Here is an 18,369-nt window from a genome sequence, read left to right as displayed (position 1 = left end):
CCCCTGCTGGAAGCACCACCTGCACACTGCACCATGGTAGCATCGCTCCGCTGGGCTGCGTTGGAGCGGCAGGTTAGCTCTGGGATGTGTGATGACGAGAGTCTGCATGGTGGAGGTGGGGGGAGTGTTAGGGCCGGGGTCAGGTGGGGTATTAAGATGGCGGGGCTGTTATTAGAGGAGGCGGCTGGGGTTTCGTTGGGGGTGTGGTTACGTACCTGGCTCCACGTCGTGCCAGCTGCTGGCCTGGCTGCCGCTGCCTGGAGACCGACCCTGGCTTGGGTAGTAGGACTCCTCCCCCGGGCTGTCCACGTCCTCCTCCATGCACTTTATCCTCTTGGCAGAGCTGCAGAGAGACAGAGCAGCATTGGTGACTCCTCCCATTATTAACCCCGCTGTTCTCCAGCTCAGAGCTCAAACGGAGAACAGGTGGAGTCCTAAACACCCACACAGACCCCTCTGATTCCTGCTATCAGCTGTTTGAAGTCCCACCCAAACCCGAGACCAGCACATCAGGCTCCCTCCCACACATCCAACTGTTCAATCTCACCTACCTGCCCCTCCCTTATTTCTTTTTTTCCCCACATATTGGTCACACTCACATGTTTCAGATCATCAAATAAAGAGAACCTGAGTAAATGCAGAGTGCAGGTTTTAAATGATGATTTCATTCATTAAGGGAACAAAGCTGTTAGTTTGATGCAGATGTAATGGGACTGAAACCTTCCACAAAGTTCAGCTTCTGTCTTGTCAGTCTACAGAAGATTTCCCAGAAGTCTCGGGGATCATCCAGATGTTTGTTTGCAGTTTGCTTTTGTGATCTTCTTGGCTAGCAGTGGTGTTTTCCTTGAACTTTTCCATGGAGGCCATTTTTGCTTTCACTGGAGTCCAGTGCTCATTTGTTGACATCACTGATTGGCTGACTCCATGTGAACTTTGACAATGTGGCGTTTTATGGTAAAAAGAAAAGAGCAGTGAGGAGGGTTGACATGAGATCAAACCGTACACGTCCCGTGGACTAAATGACTCTCAGGCATCGACTTACAGCAGCATCTGATGGATGCTCACACTGGATAAACCAGAGCATCCCTGACACGAAGAAAAGGAAGGACAAAGTCTGAATTCATACCTTTCTGTAAGACATAAATTTACATGTCCTCCTTTACCCTCCAAACCCAGCTGTAGTCTTTGTGTACTTGTGCAGTTATTTATGCATTTCACACATTTTCTGTTTGCTTTACTTTAAGGTTTAAGCCTAAGAAATGAGAGCAACGACTCACAGACAGCAGGTTTACACCTCACTGGCCAGATCTGTTTGTTTAACAGGAAGTTAAAACATTAACAGTGTGTGTGTGTGTGTGTGTGTGTGACCTGCCTGTACACTGAGATGTGTTTGTATGAATGGAGGGTCTTTGACATTAGTAAAGACTTAAATATTTCCATATGGATCTGCTTCACTGCCTCACAGCGATCTCTGTGTGTGTGTGTGTGTGTGTGTGTGTGTGCGTGTGTGTGTGTGTGGTAATGTGTGTGTGTGGGAGGTCTCTGGAGATGTGTTTGGAGTCAGAGAGGAGAGAGGGGGAGAGGGTGTAGAAGACAGAGGACACACACACACACTCAGCTAACTGTCTGTGTGTGTGCGTGCGTGCGTGCGTGTGCGCTGCAGGGCAGGTATTTCAGCAGACAGACGACTTTTGCGACCGCATCGATTTAAGAGAAGAGGTCAGGGCAAACCCTGCAAGCATATGTGTGTGAGAGAGTGTGTGTGTGTGTGTGAGTGAGAGAGAGAGAGAGAGAGAGAGAGAGTGTTTGTATAATCATTTGAGTTTAAACCATCACTGTGAGGATATCAGTGAGTTGTGAGTACCTTCTAAGGCAGGGGTGTCAAACTCAATTGCACAGGGGGCCAAAACTCAAGGCACACTTTAGGTCGCGGGCCAAACAAGATAAACATTTATTGAACACACTAAAACAATGTTTTTTAAACATAAATATGAATAAAAACAGACAGGAATATTATTCCAGATTAAATAAACTTAAAAAAATAAACTTTAACTTTAAATATTTTGCTCTTCATAAAAATATATCCTGTCAAAATTATGCAAGTTAGAAATATGAACATGCTGCCAAAACCCCAGAAAAAATAAATGAAAGCAAACACAAGGTTGGAGCCGCATGTAGATGGAGCATTGCTTCAGGAGTGAAACTAATAAACTGTGCGGCATTCAGTGTCGTCCTTTGCCTTGAGTGTATCATTACACTGCAGCTCCATCTGAATCTGCACAGGTGCAGTTCAGCAAAGTGCGCTGATTTGGTTCAACATTACTTGGCAACAGGGAAAGTGAGGCAAGTTGCACTGGTGCATTTGTGACAGCTTCACTTGAAATGCCTTCACCGCATCATACATGCCATGTCCATGAACTGACAGATTTCCTTGCTGAGCTCAAAAACTCTATTGAGAACTTTTCCCCAACTCAGCCAACGGACCTCTGTATGATAAGGAATGTCGGCAAACTCTGAATCTATTTCCCACATAAAAGACTGAAATTGACGGTGATTTAAACTTTTAGCTCAGATAAAATTTACGGTTTGCGTTACGGTGATCATTACATGCTCCATTTTTAGGACTTTACCACACAGCCTTTCCTGGTGTGTGATGCAGTGATATGCTGTTAACTCACCGGTACAGTTCTCCTCCTGCATCTTTACTCGCATCCTGCTGACTAGTCCGCTTTTTTCACCGCACAACACCGGCGCTCCATCTGTTGTAAGTCCAACAAGTTTGTTACACTTTGACATACGTTTTAAAAAATGTCTTTTCCTGTCGTTGTCCCGTGCATCGATTTAATGTTCAATATTTCCTCTCCACGGATGAAGATGGCCAGCTGTGCAATGTCCATCATGTCTTACTTTCATCCACAGCAAGAGAGTATGCAATAAAGTTTTTGCTTCTTTCACACAACTGTGTTCTTAAATCAGTGGCCATCTCACAAACCCGATCAGCAATCGTATTTCTCCTCAGGCTCACATTTGCCAAAATCTGCGTTTTGTCTGGACACAAGACGTCGCACACCTTCATCATGCAGCTCTTACAGTGGTACTGGGCTGATTTGCTACAATAAAACTTGCTTTCACAACAGCTTCACTTTGTGATTTTGCTCTGGTGAAAAAAGTCTGCTGAAATGTCAGATTCTCTTTAGCTCTTCTACTTTCTGTAGTTTCTCTCTGCATTTAGGTTTTTCAGCTTATCCTGATGTTTTGTCTCGTAGTGCCGTCTTAAATTAAATTCCTTAATTACAGCCACATTAGCCACTAATAAGACACACGGGTTTACAGCAATGTCTGTAAACATATATTCAGTCACCCACTGGCGCTGAAAGGCTCTGCTTTCAGAATCAACTTTTCTCTCCACCATTGTGAGCGGCTAGCTTCAATAACAGAAGTTTGACTTGATTGACGCGGGAATGTTCCCAGTTAGCCTAGCGTTCAGCAAGGAGGCTGCAGCGCTGCATTATGGGATCTGTAGTTTGTATATTATTAGCGCCTCATATCGCCGGGCCATGCATAACAATAATAATAATCTATATAAAATGATCTGCGGGCCGGATATAAATGTCGCGCCGGATGGCCGCGGGGCCTTGACTTTGACCACATGTGTTCTAAGGGCTGTTGGGGTCAGATCAGAACCAATCACGTCCTCCTTGTGTGTGTGTGTGTGTGTGTGTGTGTGTGTGTGTGTGTGTGTGTGTGTGTGTGTGTGTGTGTATATACACACCTTCAGACATACATTAAGCCACATTAGGAACAAACAGTTAGTGTTCATGCACAGACCAAAGCTGCCGTAGCCTCTACACTCTACACACCCTGCAGGTGAGTTAGTGAAATACTGACAGCTGTCCTATCGTGTCTGTGATACAGCATCCATCCAGTGCACTGCACGAGGGTGTGACCGTCGTCATCCTTGCATCTGTCCATTGCAGTCATTTCATTTCACAAATCCAACCAACTCTTTGTTGTTTGTGTGTCCTCTGAGCACTGTATGGCTGGAACATAAACCATCTGGATTTGAATGTTTGGAAGTAAAAAACTAAATGAAGCCATCTCGAGTTCTGGTTTGGGAACATCGGCCAATGATGAAGCGACTTCTCCAGCATCGCTGAAAGGTCAGTCCACGGGCCACTAGGTGGCGCTCACACTCAGCACTGACGCCTCACCGTTCTGTCCGCTGACAGCTCAACAAAGGTTATTTAAACAGGGCGCAGGTGCTGCGAGTCACTGCACAGACTCTGCGTCCCATTTATTTTATTACAGGTGCTCCATGAAATATTATAGAATCAGTTTTCTACTTCTTCTATTTTACAAAAGCACTTATTGGATCATTGTTTAGAGTTTTCTATGACGCGCATGTTTCCCTCTTTGAGAAACACTTTGACCTTAGTCAATCGATTGATTGACTGCAGTCATTAAAACTGATAAATTGTCACATGAACAACAGGAGGAGGTGCTGAGTGTGCTGGTGTGTACCTGGAGGAGGAGGTACTGGGCAGTGGTCTCCTCATGGCTCCTGGGCTCATGCTGTAGTAGGAGGAGCTGTCGAGGTCGGCCAGCGAGAAGTTTGGCCCGGTGCCGGCTGCGATGGGCGCTGATGGACGGACAGACAGACAGAGAGTGTCAGTACGGATACGGTGACATTTTTATATAACCAGTGAACATACACACACACACACACACACACACACCTGGAGGCTGAACAAGGTGCATTAAACATGTTTATAAAAATCAGGAGGACAAGCTGTGAAAGCTCCTCACTGACACTTTCAGGTTTCCTTAAAGGAGACAAGAAACTTCCAGCAGTGAAGGAGACTTCATGGGAGTACGGACACTCCAATGAAAGCCTGCTGCGGCAGCAGTTACTGTCTCATAAAGCTGCTGCACACGAGAAAAGAAGACTAAAGCTTCTAATCATCCAAAGTGCACATTTAAAAAGTAAAGGTTGACTCTTATTAAATGTGTTTCCTCCTGCCTGAAGAGATGCTGCAACACAACACGTCACTGGACATCTGACCGCCCGTCACGCCACAAGCATAACATAAGTTTTATCACATTCTTCCAGTGACGGGGTTAGGCTATATCCTGGACCTCCTGTCCCCTGGAAACTAGACCAACAGAAACCTCTGTGCTTAATCTGCACTTCTAAAACAAAAACTGTAAAGTGACGGAGAGATGGTGCCGATGGAGGTGAAGGACAAGAGAGGGACAGACCTTGAAAATAAGTTTCACTTATCGTCCCGCTAGATGTCTCGTGTGAATATTCCTGCGTTTCAAAAACACAACTGATTGAACAGCCTGATTAACTCCACGTTAAAGCACCAATGACCTGGGAGAATATTTTAAGGAGAAATTCTGAGTGACTGTGTGTTTGCATCAGTCACTGGGATTTTCTGGCCGAGCAGAACCAGCAAATTAGCTTCGACATATGATCCTCCTGCAGCTTCCAGGGAACGTTTTCTGAGCTCACCCTGAAGCGCATGATGCAGGGATTGTGTGCGGACAGGTGTTGTTGTTTAGCTCCTCGTTAAACACTCCAGTAAGTGCACAGGTGTATGCATTTAAAATTGCCCCACCTGTGTGTGCAGTAGTGGGACTCTGTTCAGCTCAGAGCTGTTAACGTCTCCTCTGACGGTCAGAGGATCGTCAGGACTAATCTGGCGGGCGGATGAATTGGCTCAGGAGGTGATAAAATTACTGCCCTCCTTAAAAAAAGACAAAAATGAGTCCCTTTTATAAATGAGACTCTAAAGCCACTGCTCCCAACAAACAGCCTGACGAGCAGCCGAGCACCGCTTGTCTCTGTTTACATATTCAATATTAGCTCACAACAGGAGTTTATGTCATCATTGTATATGAGAGCAGTTAGCACGCAACATTAGCATCTACCAACAACAACAAGCTGTGGCCCTCTTCCTCTCTGATGTGTTCATGTTCTGCTGCCCCCCCCCCCCATCCTATTCTCGGGGGACAGAAGCTCTTCCACAAAGCCCTGCGAGGCTCTCCGTGTTAAAGCAGGGAGGGAGGGAGCGAGGGAGCGATCCGGCTCTTTGTTGTCAAATGCTTCAATTTGAAAATCCTGCTGAACAAAGGCAGCAATCAGCTTCAAAACCGGACATCCATCTACCCCCTCGCCTCCAGCCCCCCCCACACCCTCATCCCTACTCTTCATCGTTTTATTGACAGATAGCATGATGGTGTGATGGGATGAAAGGAGAAGGAGGAGGGAGGGGGAGGACTGACAGGACCTGGTGGGGAGTTTTCTGCTGAGCTCAGCACCGTGATCTCGCTCCACCTATCTATCACTCTCTCTCTCTCTCTGCCCTGCAGAGATAGGGCTGACCTGAGACACGCACACATGCACACACACACACACACCTACACATATACACATACAGACCCACACACACAGAGAGTTGGTCATTCGTGTGTGGACGTTTTAAACTCCTTTCCTATGGGAGCAGGAAGTAAAAACAAAGATAATTTAAAAACTGAAAAATAAAGAATGTACAAGTTTCCTGTGACTGCCGCGGCTCGTAACGAACAGTCGACCTGTTCTGTGTTTTTACGTCTGAGGACAAGTAAACTTACCCTGTAATTTAATAATTGTCGTTCACTTTTTTATGACTCCAGTTTTGGACGGAAACTTCTTGTTCACTTCTCCTCTGAGGTTTTACAAACTCATAAAGAGTGTGAAGCTTTCAGTGAAGCCAGTCTTGAGTTGAAAAAGGCAAAGCTACCAAACCGTGTGGAGAGTGACTTAACTGTGAAGGAACTACTCATCCCATAATGCACTGCAAATCCCAAACTCCCCTATAGACTCGATTATTTTCGTTATCGCAGTCTTGCTGAAAACCTTGAGAACATGTTATATCGTACACCACTTTGTTCACTTGCTTTCTGAAGCTTCGCGCTCACTAAGCTAACTCATGTTTAGACATTTTAAACATCTCCATGGTAACATGGAGATCGCCAACAATCATTGATGTTAAAACAGCCATCATAAGCAAGTCCTAGACTCCTTTACTAGTTGCATAAACTGTTAAAAATAATGGATAAGCCCTTGTGATAGTAGTAAACCTAACTGGTCTCTCAGATGGCCGCCCCTCACTGAGCCTGGCTCCGCCAGGTTTTTTCCTGTTAAAAGGGAGTTTTTCTTTCCAGCTGTCTCCCAAGCTTGCTTATAGGGGGTTGTCTGTTGTTGGGGTTTCTCTGTGTCATTGTAGGATATTTACCCTACGATATGAAGAGCCGTGAGGCGACTGTTGTTGGTGCAATATAAATAAAGCTGAACTGAACTGAAACTGTCCAAAGTGGTAAAAATAAAGATAATCAGTAAACACAAAGCATGGTGTACCATCTAATATTAAGAATAAAAATAGAACTTTAATAATCCCTCGGGTAGGTTCCTCTGGGAAATTCAGTGAAAAGCTGATTTTTTCAAGAATAAAAAGAGATAAGGATATAAAAGCAGCCAATCATGGATAATCTGCTGCATGTGCTCACTGAGGCTGTGGGTGAACCTCTGAGATGTTAATGGTTAATCATAAATGAGATGACAGCTGAAACATGGTGTTGATGGGCTCTGTCTGAGAGGCACTGCTGCACTGACGTGTGCAGCCTGTGGAGGGCGCTGGCAGCACTCTGCAGCTGCTCCTGGTTGATTTGTATCCTTGCTGATTAGATTTCTGGCAGTAATGAAGCTGCTCTGTGTTTACTTCTTGCATTTGAATGCCGGGGGCCGGTGCTCTGCTGTCTGGACGTCTGCCAGCCGGAGCTTCGGCTCAACTTCGCTGTATTAATGATGCTTTCAGGTCACTCGCCATACAGTGGTTACTACTGTAACCCCCCCCCCCCTTTAAAGCACATCTTCATCGTGTTTCTGTGAGAACTCGCAAAGGCACCTCTTTGATCGCTTACAGCTGTTCCCTTTGTTTTATTGTTCCAATTCACACTTTCATTATTATGATTATTATTGTGATTATTATTAAAATTGTCAAACATCTTTGTGTCATTTGTGCCACGGTGCCCATCTGCTGCTGGCACACCACCAGGTGTGTGTGGCAGAGGGCAGGGGAGGGAGGAGGAGGAGTCTGAAGCATGCAGGCCTCCAGGTTTATTCATCTTTCATCGTGTGTGTTTGTGTGTGTGTGTGTGTGTGTGTGTGTGTGTGTGTGTGTGTGTGTGTGTGTGTGTCTGTGTGTGTGTCTGTGTGAGCGCGATAGTAAGACAGACGAAGGTACGAGAAGGTGCCAAGTGGGTCATCTGCCTTCTTATCTATTTGAGTGTTTGCACTGTGTGTGTGTGTGAAGCCATCATATCAGCTGTAATCCCCAACATCCTTACGTCTAATATCAACTCTCCTGACACACTGGCAGGAAGTTTGTGTGTGTGTGTGTTTTCATGAAATCTGTTTCAGTGCCAAGGTGCACTGCTGGCACTCCACTCATGCATCTGTGTGTGTGAGTGTGTGTGAGAGAGCTGGTTACAAGTGTCCAAAAACATCAAAGAGACTCAGAGTGAGCTGCAGCTCCTTTTACAGCCTGTGCTACACCCAGGTGCCAGTTTGCTAGGCACAATTAATAACTGGAACACCCATTGTTTAATCGATTCACTTAAAAAGATCCCCTGACTATGAAAATGTGGAGATCGTATTATTTTAACACAAATATCAGCATTTTAAATCTAATATGTAAAGAAATCAGGTTTGAGAAGTCCCTTCACCTGCAGTAATTTAACAGATTGCCATACACAATCATGCTTGAATTACCTTTCAAATCTTAAACTTTCAGTGTGTAACATTTTTCACCACTAGATGTCAGTAGATTACAGATTGCAGTCAACCGAGTTCTGTTTTCTTACACTGCCCAATTCAAGTGCATAATTCTAGCTATGTTAGCTTCTGTAGGACAAACATGCTAACATGTCAGCTAACAGAGATCAAAAACATTTTGAGTTTACCCCATAACAGCCGCACCTAGACGGATCTCCCCGAGAATTTTCTGTGGAACGCTGTTAGTCCACTGTTTACCTCAGCTGTCAATGCAGGGTGAGAAGTGTCCTCATTTATTTAGCTACCCTTAGCCTTAAGTTAGCTGTAGTTAGCCTTAGTTAGGTACTGTTAGCTTGTGTTAGCCTTAAGCCCCTTTTCTATTAGTACCTACTCGGATCGACTTGGCACGGTTCACAACAGTTATCAGGGTTTTCCATTAGGTCATAGTACCTGTTACCAAGTACTTTTTTAGTACCTGCTCGCCCAGGGTTCTTAGTCAGTACTAAAATGTAGCATCGTCAGACTGCATGCCACCGATTAGCTGGACAGTAGCGTCACTCGATGAGTCATGAGAGCGTCATGTTGACAAGAATAAAACCACCCTTTTTTGAAACTCGCCAACGAAGGAAACGGTTACAAAAAACAACGCCGTGTTCCCCGAGTATCACAAAAAGCCACAGACCGAGCAGCAGATATATTCTTGCCTTGACGTTAGGGCTGCACGATTTTGCATAAAATGAGAATCACGATTTTTTGGCTTAGAATTGAGATCACGATTCTCTCACGATTTTCTTTTCCAGTATAAATATTTATTGCACTTATTAACTGCACATCAACTTCGTAACAGTTGAGACTGAACATAAAAACAATAAATAAACATAAAAACAACAAATGTCTCACGTTTTGTTGTTGCCGCAAAATGTTGTACTGCTTGAAATTCCGTCTCCACCGTTGCTCGACACTGCGTGTATAGAGCAGGTAGTGCAACAATAGAAAAATAGTTGCGGGACGGCACTGTGTAGCGTTTGTCTAGGGTGTTGATCATTTTCCTAAATCCCTCGTTTTGCACAGTGTTGATGGGAGCCATATCTTTGGTCAGGTGATAAGTAATAGCCTCCGTAATTTCTTTGTGCCTGCGGGAGTTCGACGGGTATAGGGAAGCGCTGTATAAGGTTCCCGTTATTGATGTTTGGGTGTTTTTCACTTTTTTTAATAAGAAAAATTTTTTTTAAATAAAAAAACAATATTTTTTTTTTAATTTTCTTTTTCTTTTTCCTTTCTAAATTTTTTTTTTTTTTTTTTTTTTTTTTTTTTTTTTAAAAAAAAAAAAATTTTTTTTTTCTCGTTATTGATGTTTGGGTGGTTGACCGGGACGGATTTTCTCCTGTCACTTTCTCGTCATCCCTGACGTGCTCTCCGTTGTTTTTTCCCTGCTAATTTTAGCATCACACGGCACAGCTTCTGTATCACGTGGTATAAGGCTCCGCCCTTGTCATTTGTTGAGCAGGAAGAGTGAGCGCTTGTTTTCATGCAGATTACGTCCCGGATCAAAATGCGGTACAATCGTCGTCGTCTTTTTTTTTTTTTTTAAATCGTTGTCATTTGGAAATGAGATCGCACATAAGTATGAATTGAGATCGCGATTTTCTAACGATTAATCGTGCAGCCCTACTTGACGTCCACCTTTTTTGTAGCAATCTGTCGATATTAATTATTAACCCCGCTGTTCTCCAGCTCAGAGCTCAAACGGAGAACAGGTGGAGTCCTAAACACCCACACAGACCCCTCTGATTCCTGCTATCAGCTGTTTGAAGTCCCACCCAAACCCGAGACCAGCACATCAGGCTCCCTCCCACACATCCAACTGTTCAATCTCACCTACCTGCCCCTCCCTTATTTCTTTTTTTCCCCACATATTGGTCACACTCACATGTTTCAGATCATCAAATAAAGAGAACCTGAGTAAATGCAGAGTGCAGGTTTTAAATGATGATTTCATTCATTAAGGGAACAAAGCTGTTAGTTTGATGCAGATGTAATGGGACTGAAACCTTCCACAAAGTTCAGCTTCTGTCTTGTCAGTCTACAGAAGATTTCCCAGAAGTCTCGGGGATCATCCAGATGTTTGTTTGCAGTTTGCTTTTGTGATCTTCTTGGCTAGCAGTGGTGTTTTCCTTGAACTTTTCCATGGAGGCCATTTTTGCTTTCACTGGAGTCCAGTGCTCATTTGTTGACATCACTGATTGGCTGACTCCATGTGAACTTTGACAATGTGGCGTTTTATGGTAAAAAGAAAAGAGCAGTGAGGAGGGTTGACATGAGATCAAACTGTACACGTCCCGTGGACTAAATGACTCTCAGGCATCGACTTACAGCAGCATCTGATGGATGCTCACACTGGATAAACCAGAGCATCCCTGACAGGAAGAAAAGGAAGGACAAAGTCTGAATTCATACCTTTCTGTAAGACATAAATTTACATGTCCTCCTTTACCCTCCAAACCCAGCTGTAGTCTTTGTGTACTTGTGCAGTTATTTATGCATTTCACACATTTTCTGTTTGCTTTACTTTAAGGTTTAAGCCTAAGAAATGAGAGCAACGACTCACAGACAGCAGGTTTACACCTCACTGGCCAGATCTGTTTGTTTAACAGGAAGTTAAAACATTAACAGTGTGTGTGTGTGTGTGTGTGTGTGACCTGCCTGTACACTGAGATGTGTTTGTATGAATGGAGGGTCTTTGACATTAGTAAAGACTTAAATATTTCCATATGGATCTGCTTCACTGCCTCACAGCGATCTCTGTGTGTGTGTGTGTGTGTGTGTGTGTGTGCGTGTGTGTGTGTGTGGTAATGTGTGTGTGTGGGAGGTCTCTGGAGATGTGTTTGGAGTCAGAGAGGAGAGAGGGGGAGAGGGTGTAGAAGACAGAGGACACACACACACACTCAGCTAACTGTCTGTGTGTGTGCGTGCGTGCGTGCGTGTGCGCTGCAGGGCAGGTATTTCAGCAGACAGACGACTTTTGCGACCGCATCGATTTAAGAGAAGAGGTCAGGGCAAACCCTGCAAGCATATGTGTGTGAGAGAGTGTGTGTGTGTGTGTGAGTGAGAGAGAGAGAGAGAGAGAGAGAGAGTGTTTGTATAATCATTTGAGTTTAAACCATCACTGTGAGGATATCAGTGAGTTGTGAGTACCTTCTAAGGCAGGGGTGTCAAACTCAATTGCACAGGGGGCCAAAACTCAAGGCACACTTTAGGTCGCGGGCCAAACAAGATAAACATTTATTGAACACACTAAAACAATGTTTTTTAAACATAAATATGAATAAAAACAGACAGGAATATTATTCCAGATTAAATAAACTTAAAAAAATAAACTTTAACTTTAAATATTTTGCTCTTCATAAAAATATATCCTGTCAAAATTATGCAAGTTAGAAATATGAACATGCTGCCAAAACCCCAGAAAAAATAAATGAAAGCAAACACAAGGTTGGAGCCGCATGTAGATGGGCATTGCTTCAGGAGTGGAAACTAATAAACTGTGCGGGCCATTCAGTGTCGTACCTTTGCCTTGAGTGTATCATTACACTGCAGCTCCATCTGAATCTGCACAGGTGCAGTTCAGCAAAGTGCGCTGACTTGGTTCAACATTACTTGGCAACAGGGAAAGTGAGGCAGGTTGCACTGGTGCATTTGTGACAGCTTCACTTGAAATGCCTTCACCGCATCATACATGCCATGTCCATGAACTGACAGGTTTCCTTGCTGAGCTCAAAAACTCTATTGAGAACTTTTCCCCAACTCAGCCAAAGGACCTCTGTATGATGGCATGTCGGCAAACTCTGAATCTATTTCCCACATAAAAGACTGAAATTGACGGTAATTTAAACCTTTAAGCTTGGATAAAATTTACGGTTTGCGTTACGGTGATCATTACATGCTCCATTTTACCACACAGCCTTTCCTGGTGTGTGATGCAGTGATATGCTGTTAACCCACCAGTACAGTTCTCCTCCTGCATCTTTACTCGCATCCTGCTGAGTAGTCCGCTTTTTTCACTGCACAACACCGGCGCTCCATCTGTTGTAAGTCCAACAAGTTTGTTACACTTTGACATACGTTTTAAAAAATGTCTTTTCCTGTCATTGTCCCGTGCATCGATTTAATGTTCAATATTTCCTCTCCACGGATGAAGATGGCCAGCTGTGCAATGTCCACCATGTCTATACTTTCATCCACAGCAAGAGAGTATGCGATAAAGTTTCTGCTTTTTTCACACAACTGTGTTCTTAAATCAGTGGCCATCTCACAAACCCCATCAGCAATCGTTTTTCTCCTCAGGCTCACATTTGCCAAAATCTGCATTTTGTCTGGACACAAGACGTCGCACACCTTCATCATGCAGCTCTTTACAGTGGTACTGGGCTGATTTGCTACAATAAAACTTGCTTTCACAACAGCTTCACTTTGTGATTTTGCTCTGGTGAAAACAAGTCTGCTGAAATGTCAGATTCCTCTTTAGCTCTTCTACTTTCTGTAGTTTCTTCTCTGCATTTAGGTTTTTCAGCTTATCCTGATGTTTTGTCTCGTAGTGCCGTCTTAAATTAAATTCCTTAATTACAGCCACATTAGCAACACTAATAAGACACACGGGTTTACTAGCAATGTCTGTAAACATATATTCAGTCACCCACTGGCGCTGAAAGGCTCTGCTTTCAGAGTCAACTTTTCTCTCCACCATTGTGAGCGGCTAGCTTCGCAATAACAGAAGTTTGACTTGATTGACGCGGGAATGTTCCCAAATAGCCTAGCGTTCGGCAAGGAGGCTGCAGCGCTGCATTATGGGATCTGTTGTTTGTATATTATTAGCACCTCCTATCGCCGGGCCATGCATAACAATAATAATATATCTATATAAAATGATCTCGCGGGCCAGATATAAATGCCGGATGTGGCCCGCGGGCCTTGACTTTGACACATGTGTTCTAAGGGCTGTTTAGGGTTGTCAGACAGAACAATCGACGTACTCCTGTGTGTGTGTGTGTGTGTGTGTGTGTGTGTGTGTGTGTGTGTGTGTTGTGTGTGTGTGTGTGTGTTTGTCAGACATACATTAAGCCACATTAGGAACAAACAGTTAGTGTTCATGCACAGACCAAAGCTGCCGTAGCCTCTACACTCTACACACCCTGCAGGTGAGTTAGTGAAATACTGACAGCTGTCCTATCGTGTCTGTGATACAGCATCCATCCAGTGCACTGCACGAGGGTGTGACCGTCGTCATCCTTGCATCTGTCCATTGCAGTCATTTCATTTCACAAATCCAACCAACTCTTTGTTGTTTGTGTGTCCTCTGAGCACTGTATGGCTGGAACATAAACCATCTGGATTTGAATGTTTGGAAGTAAAAAACTAAATGAAGCCATCTCGAGTTCTGGTTTGGGAACATCGGCCAATGATGAAGCGACTTCTCCAGCATCGCTGAAAGGTCAGTCCACGGGCCACTAGGTGGCGCTCACACTCAGCACTGACGCCTCACCGTTCTGTCCGCTGACAGCTCAACAAAGGTTATTTAAACAGGGCGCAGGTGCTGCGAGTCACTGCACAGACTCTGCGTCCCATTTATTTTATTACAGGTGCTCCATGAAATATTATAGAATCAGTTTTCTACTTCTTCTATTTTACAAAAGCACTTATTGGATCATTGTTTAGAGTTTTCTATGACGCGCATGTTTCCCTCTTTGAGAAACACTTTGACCTTAGTCAATCGATTGATTGACTGCAGTCATTAAAACTGATAAATTGTCACATGAACAACAGGAGGAGGTGCTGAGTGTGCTGGTGTGTACCTGGAGGAGGAGGTACTGGGCAGTGGTCTCCTCATGGCTCCTGGGCTCATGCTGTAGTAGGAGGAGCTGTCGAGGTCGGCCAGCGAGAAGTTTGGCCCGGTGCCGGCTGCGATGGGCGCTGATGGACGGACAGACAGACAGAGAGTGTCAGTACGGATACGGTGACATTTTTATATAACCAGTGAACATACACACACACACACACACACACACCTGGAGGCTGAACAAGGTGCATTAAACATGTTTATAAAAATCAGGAGGACAAGCTGTGAAAGCTCCTCACTGACACTTTCAGGTTTCCTTAAAGGAGACAAGAAACTTCCAGCAGTGAAGGAGACTTCATGGGAGTACGGACACTCCAATGAAAGCCTGCTGCGGCAGCAGTTACTGTCTCATAAAGCTGCTGCACACGAGAAAAGAAGACTAAAGCTTCTAATCATCCAAAGTGCACATTTAAAAAGTAAAGGTTGACTCTTATTAAATGTGTTTCCTCCTGCCTGAAGAGATGCTGCAACACAACACGTCACTGGACATCTGACCGCCCGTCACGCCACAAGCATAACATAAGTTTTATCACATTCTTCCAGTGACGGGGTTAGGCTATATCCTGGACCTCCTGTCCCCTGGAAACTAGACCAACAGAAACCTCTGTGCTTAATCTGCACTTCTAAAACAAAAACTGTAAAGTGACGGAGAGATGGTGCCGATGGAGGTGAAGGACAAGAGAGGGACAGACCTTGAAAATAAGTTTCACTTATCGTCCCGCTAGATGTCTCGTGTGAATATTCCTGCGTTTCAAAAACACAACTGATTGAACAGCCTGATTAACTCCACGTTAAAGCACCAATGACCTGGGAGAATATTTTAAGGAGAAATTCTGAGTGACTGTGTGTTTGCATCAGTCACTGGGATTTTCTGGCCGAGCAGAACCAGCAAATTAGCTTCGACATATGATCCTCCTGCAGCTTCCAGGGAACGTTTTCTGAGCTCACCCTGAAGCGCATGATGCAGGGATTGTGTGCGGACAGGTGTTGTTGTTTAGCTCCTCGTTAAACACTCCAGTAAGTGCACAGGTGTATGCATTTAAAATTGCCCCACCTGTGTGTGCAGTAGTGGGACTCTGTTCAGCTCAGAGCTGTTAACGTCTCCTCTGACGGTCAGAGGATCGTCAGGACTAATCTGGCGGGCGGATGAATTGGCTCAGGAGGTGATAAAATTACTGCCCTCCTTAAAAAAAGACAAAAATGAGTCCCTTTTATAAATGAGACTCTAAAGCCACTGCTCCCAACAAACAGCCTGACGAGCAGCCGAGCACCGCTTGTCTCTGTTTACATATTCAATATTAGCTCACAACAGGAGTTTATGTCATCATTGTATATGAGAGCAGTTAGCACGCAACATTAGCATCTACCAACAACAACAAGCTGTGGCCCTCTTCCTCTCTGATGTGTTCATGTTCTGCTGCCCCCCCCCATCCTATTCTCGGGGGACAGAAGCTCTTCCACAAAGCCCTGCGAGGCTCTCCGTGTTAAAGCAGGGAGGGAGGGAGCGAGGGAGCGATCCGGCTCTTTGTTGTCAAATGCTTCAATTTGAAAATCCTGCTGAACAAAGGCAGCAATCAGCTTCAAAACCGGACATCCATCTACCCCCTCGCCTCCAGCCCCCCCCACACCCTCATCCCTACTCTTCATCGTTTTATTGACAGATAGCATGATGGTGTGATGGGATGAAAGGAGAAGGAGGAGGGAGGGGGAGGACTGACAGGACCTGGTGGGGAGTTTTCTGCTGAGCTCAGCACCGTGATCTCGCTCCACCTATCTATCACTCTCTCTCTCTCTCTGCCCTGCAGAGATAGGGCTGACCTGAGACACGCACACATGCACACACACACACACCTACACATATACACATACAGACCCACACACACAGAGAGTTGGTCATTCGTGTGTGGACGTTTTAAACTCCTTTCCCATGGGAGCAGGAAGTAAAAACAAAGATAATTTAAAAACTGAAAAATAAAGAATGTACAAGTTTCCTGTGACTGCCGCGGCTCGTAACGAACAGTCGACCTGTTCTGTGTTTTTACGTCTGAGGACAAGTAAACTTACCCTGTAATTTAATAATTGTCGTTCACTTTTTTATGACTCCAGTTTTGGACGGAAACTTCTTGTTCACTTCTCCTCTGAGGTTTTACAAACTCATAAAGAGTGTGAAGCTTTCAGTGAAGCCAGTCTTGAGTTGAAAAAGGCAAAGCTACCAAACCGTGTGGAGAGTGACTTAACTGTGAAGGAACTACTCATCCCATAATGCACTGCAAATCCCAAACTCCCCTATAGACTCGATTATTTTCGTTATCGCAGTCTTGCTGAAAACCTTGAGAACATGTTATATCGTACACCACTTTGTTCACTTGCTTTCTGAAGCTTCGCGCTCACTAAGCTAACTCATGTTTAGACATTTTAAACATCTCCATGGTAACATGGAGATCGCCAACAATCATTGATGTTAAAACAGCCATCATAAGCAAGTCCTAGACTCCTTTACTAGTTGCATAAACTGTTAAAAATAATGGATAAGCCCTTGTGATAGTAGTAAACCTAACTGGTCTCTCAGATGGCCGCCCCTCACTGAGCCTGGCTCCGCCAGGTTTTTTCCTGTTAAAAGGGAGTTTTTCTTTCCAGCTGTCTCCCAAGCTTGCTTATAGGGGGTTGTCTGTTGTTGGGGTTTCTCTGTGTCATTGTAGGATATTTACCCTACGATATGAAGAGCCGTGAGGCGACTGTTGTTGGTGCAATATAAATAAAGCTGAACTGAACTGAAACTGTCCAAAGTGGTAAAAATAAAGATAATCAGTAGACACAAAGCATGGTGTACCATCTAATATTAAGAATAAAAATAGAACTTTAATAATCCCTCGGGTAGGTTCCTCTGGGAAATTCAGTGAAAAGCTGATTTTTTCAAGAATAAAAAGAGATAAGGATATAAAAGCAGCCAATCATGGATAATCTGCTGCATGTGCTCACTGAGGCTGTGGGTGAACCTCTGAGATGTTAATGGTTAATCATAAATGAGATGACAGCTGAAACATGGTGTTGATGGGCTCTGTCTGAGAGGCACTGCTGCACTGACGTGTGCAGCCTGTGGAGGGCGCTGGCAGCACTCTGCAGCTGCTCCTGGTTGATTTGTATCCTTGCTGATTAGATTTCTGGCAGTAATGAAGCTGCTCTGTGTTTACTTCTTGCATTTGAATGCCGGGGGCCGGTGCTCTGCTGTCTGGACGTCTGCCAGCCGGAGCTTCGGCTCAACTTCGCTGTATTAATGATGCTTTCAGGTCACTCGCCATACAGTGGTTACTACTGTAACCCCCCCCCCTTTAAAGCACATCTTCATCGTGTTTCTGTGAGAACTCGCAAAGGCACCTCTTTGATCGCTTACAGCTGTTCCCTTTGTTTTATTGTTCCAATTCACACTTTCATTATTATGATTATTATTGTGATTATTATTAAAATTGTCAAACATCTTTGTGTCATTTGTGCCACGGTGCCCATCTGCTGCTGGCACACCACCAGGTGTGTGTGGCAGAGGGCAGGGGAGGGAGGAGGAGGAGTCTGAAGCATGCAGGCCTCCAGGTTTATTCATCTTTCATCCTGTGTGTGTGTGTGTGTGTGTGTGTGTGTGTGTGTGTGTGTGTGTGTGTGTGTG

General features: G+C 44.5%; 1 protein-coding gene across 1 annotated transcript in view; it reads right to left on the bottom strand.

Moving 5' to 3' along the window:
- nfia (nuclear factor I/A) overlaps positions 1-18,369 on the bottom strand; it is a 133,063-nt gene that overhangs the window by 23,536 nt on the left and 91,158 nt on the right. The window contains exons 5-6 of the mRNA XM_042221115.1: positions 14,668-14,785; positions 216-343 (exon numbers count right to left, since the gene is read on the bottom strand). Coding sequence (XP_042077049.1) covers positions 216-343; positions 14,668-14,785 — 246 coding nt within the window. The remainder of the gene's footprint in view (positions 1-215; positions 344-14,667; positions 14,786-18,369) is intronic.

The sequence above is a fragment of the Haplochromis burtoni genome, unplaced genomic scaffold (assembly GCF_018398535.1).
Source record: "Haplochromis burtoni strain Fernald_Lab_line unplaced genomic scaffold, NCSU_Asbu1 Contig_61, whole genome shotgun sequence".
Taxonomy (NCBI): domain Eukaryota; kingdom Metazoa; phylum Chordata; class Actinopteri; order Cichliformes; family Cichlidae; genus Haplochromis; species Haplochromis burtoni.
The sequence above is the reverse complement of the archived record's forward strand: the minus strand, read 5'-3'. Positions and strand labels throughout refer to the sequence as shown.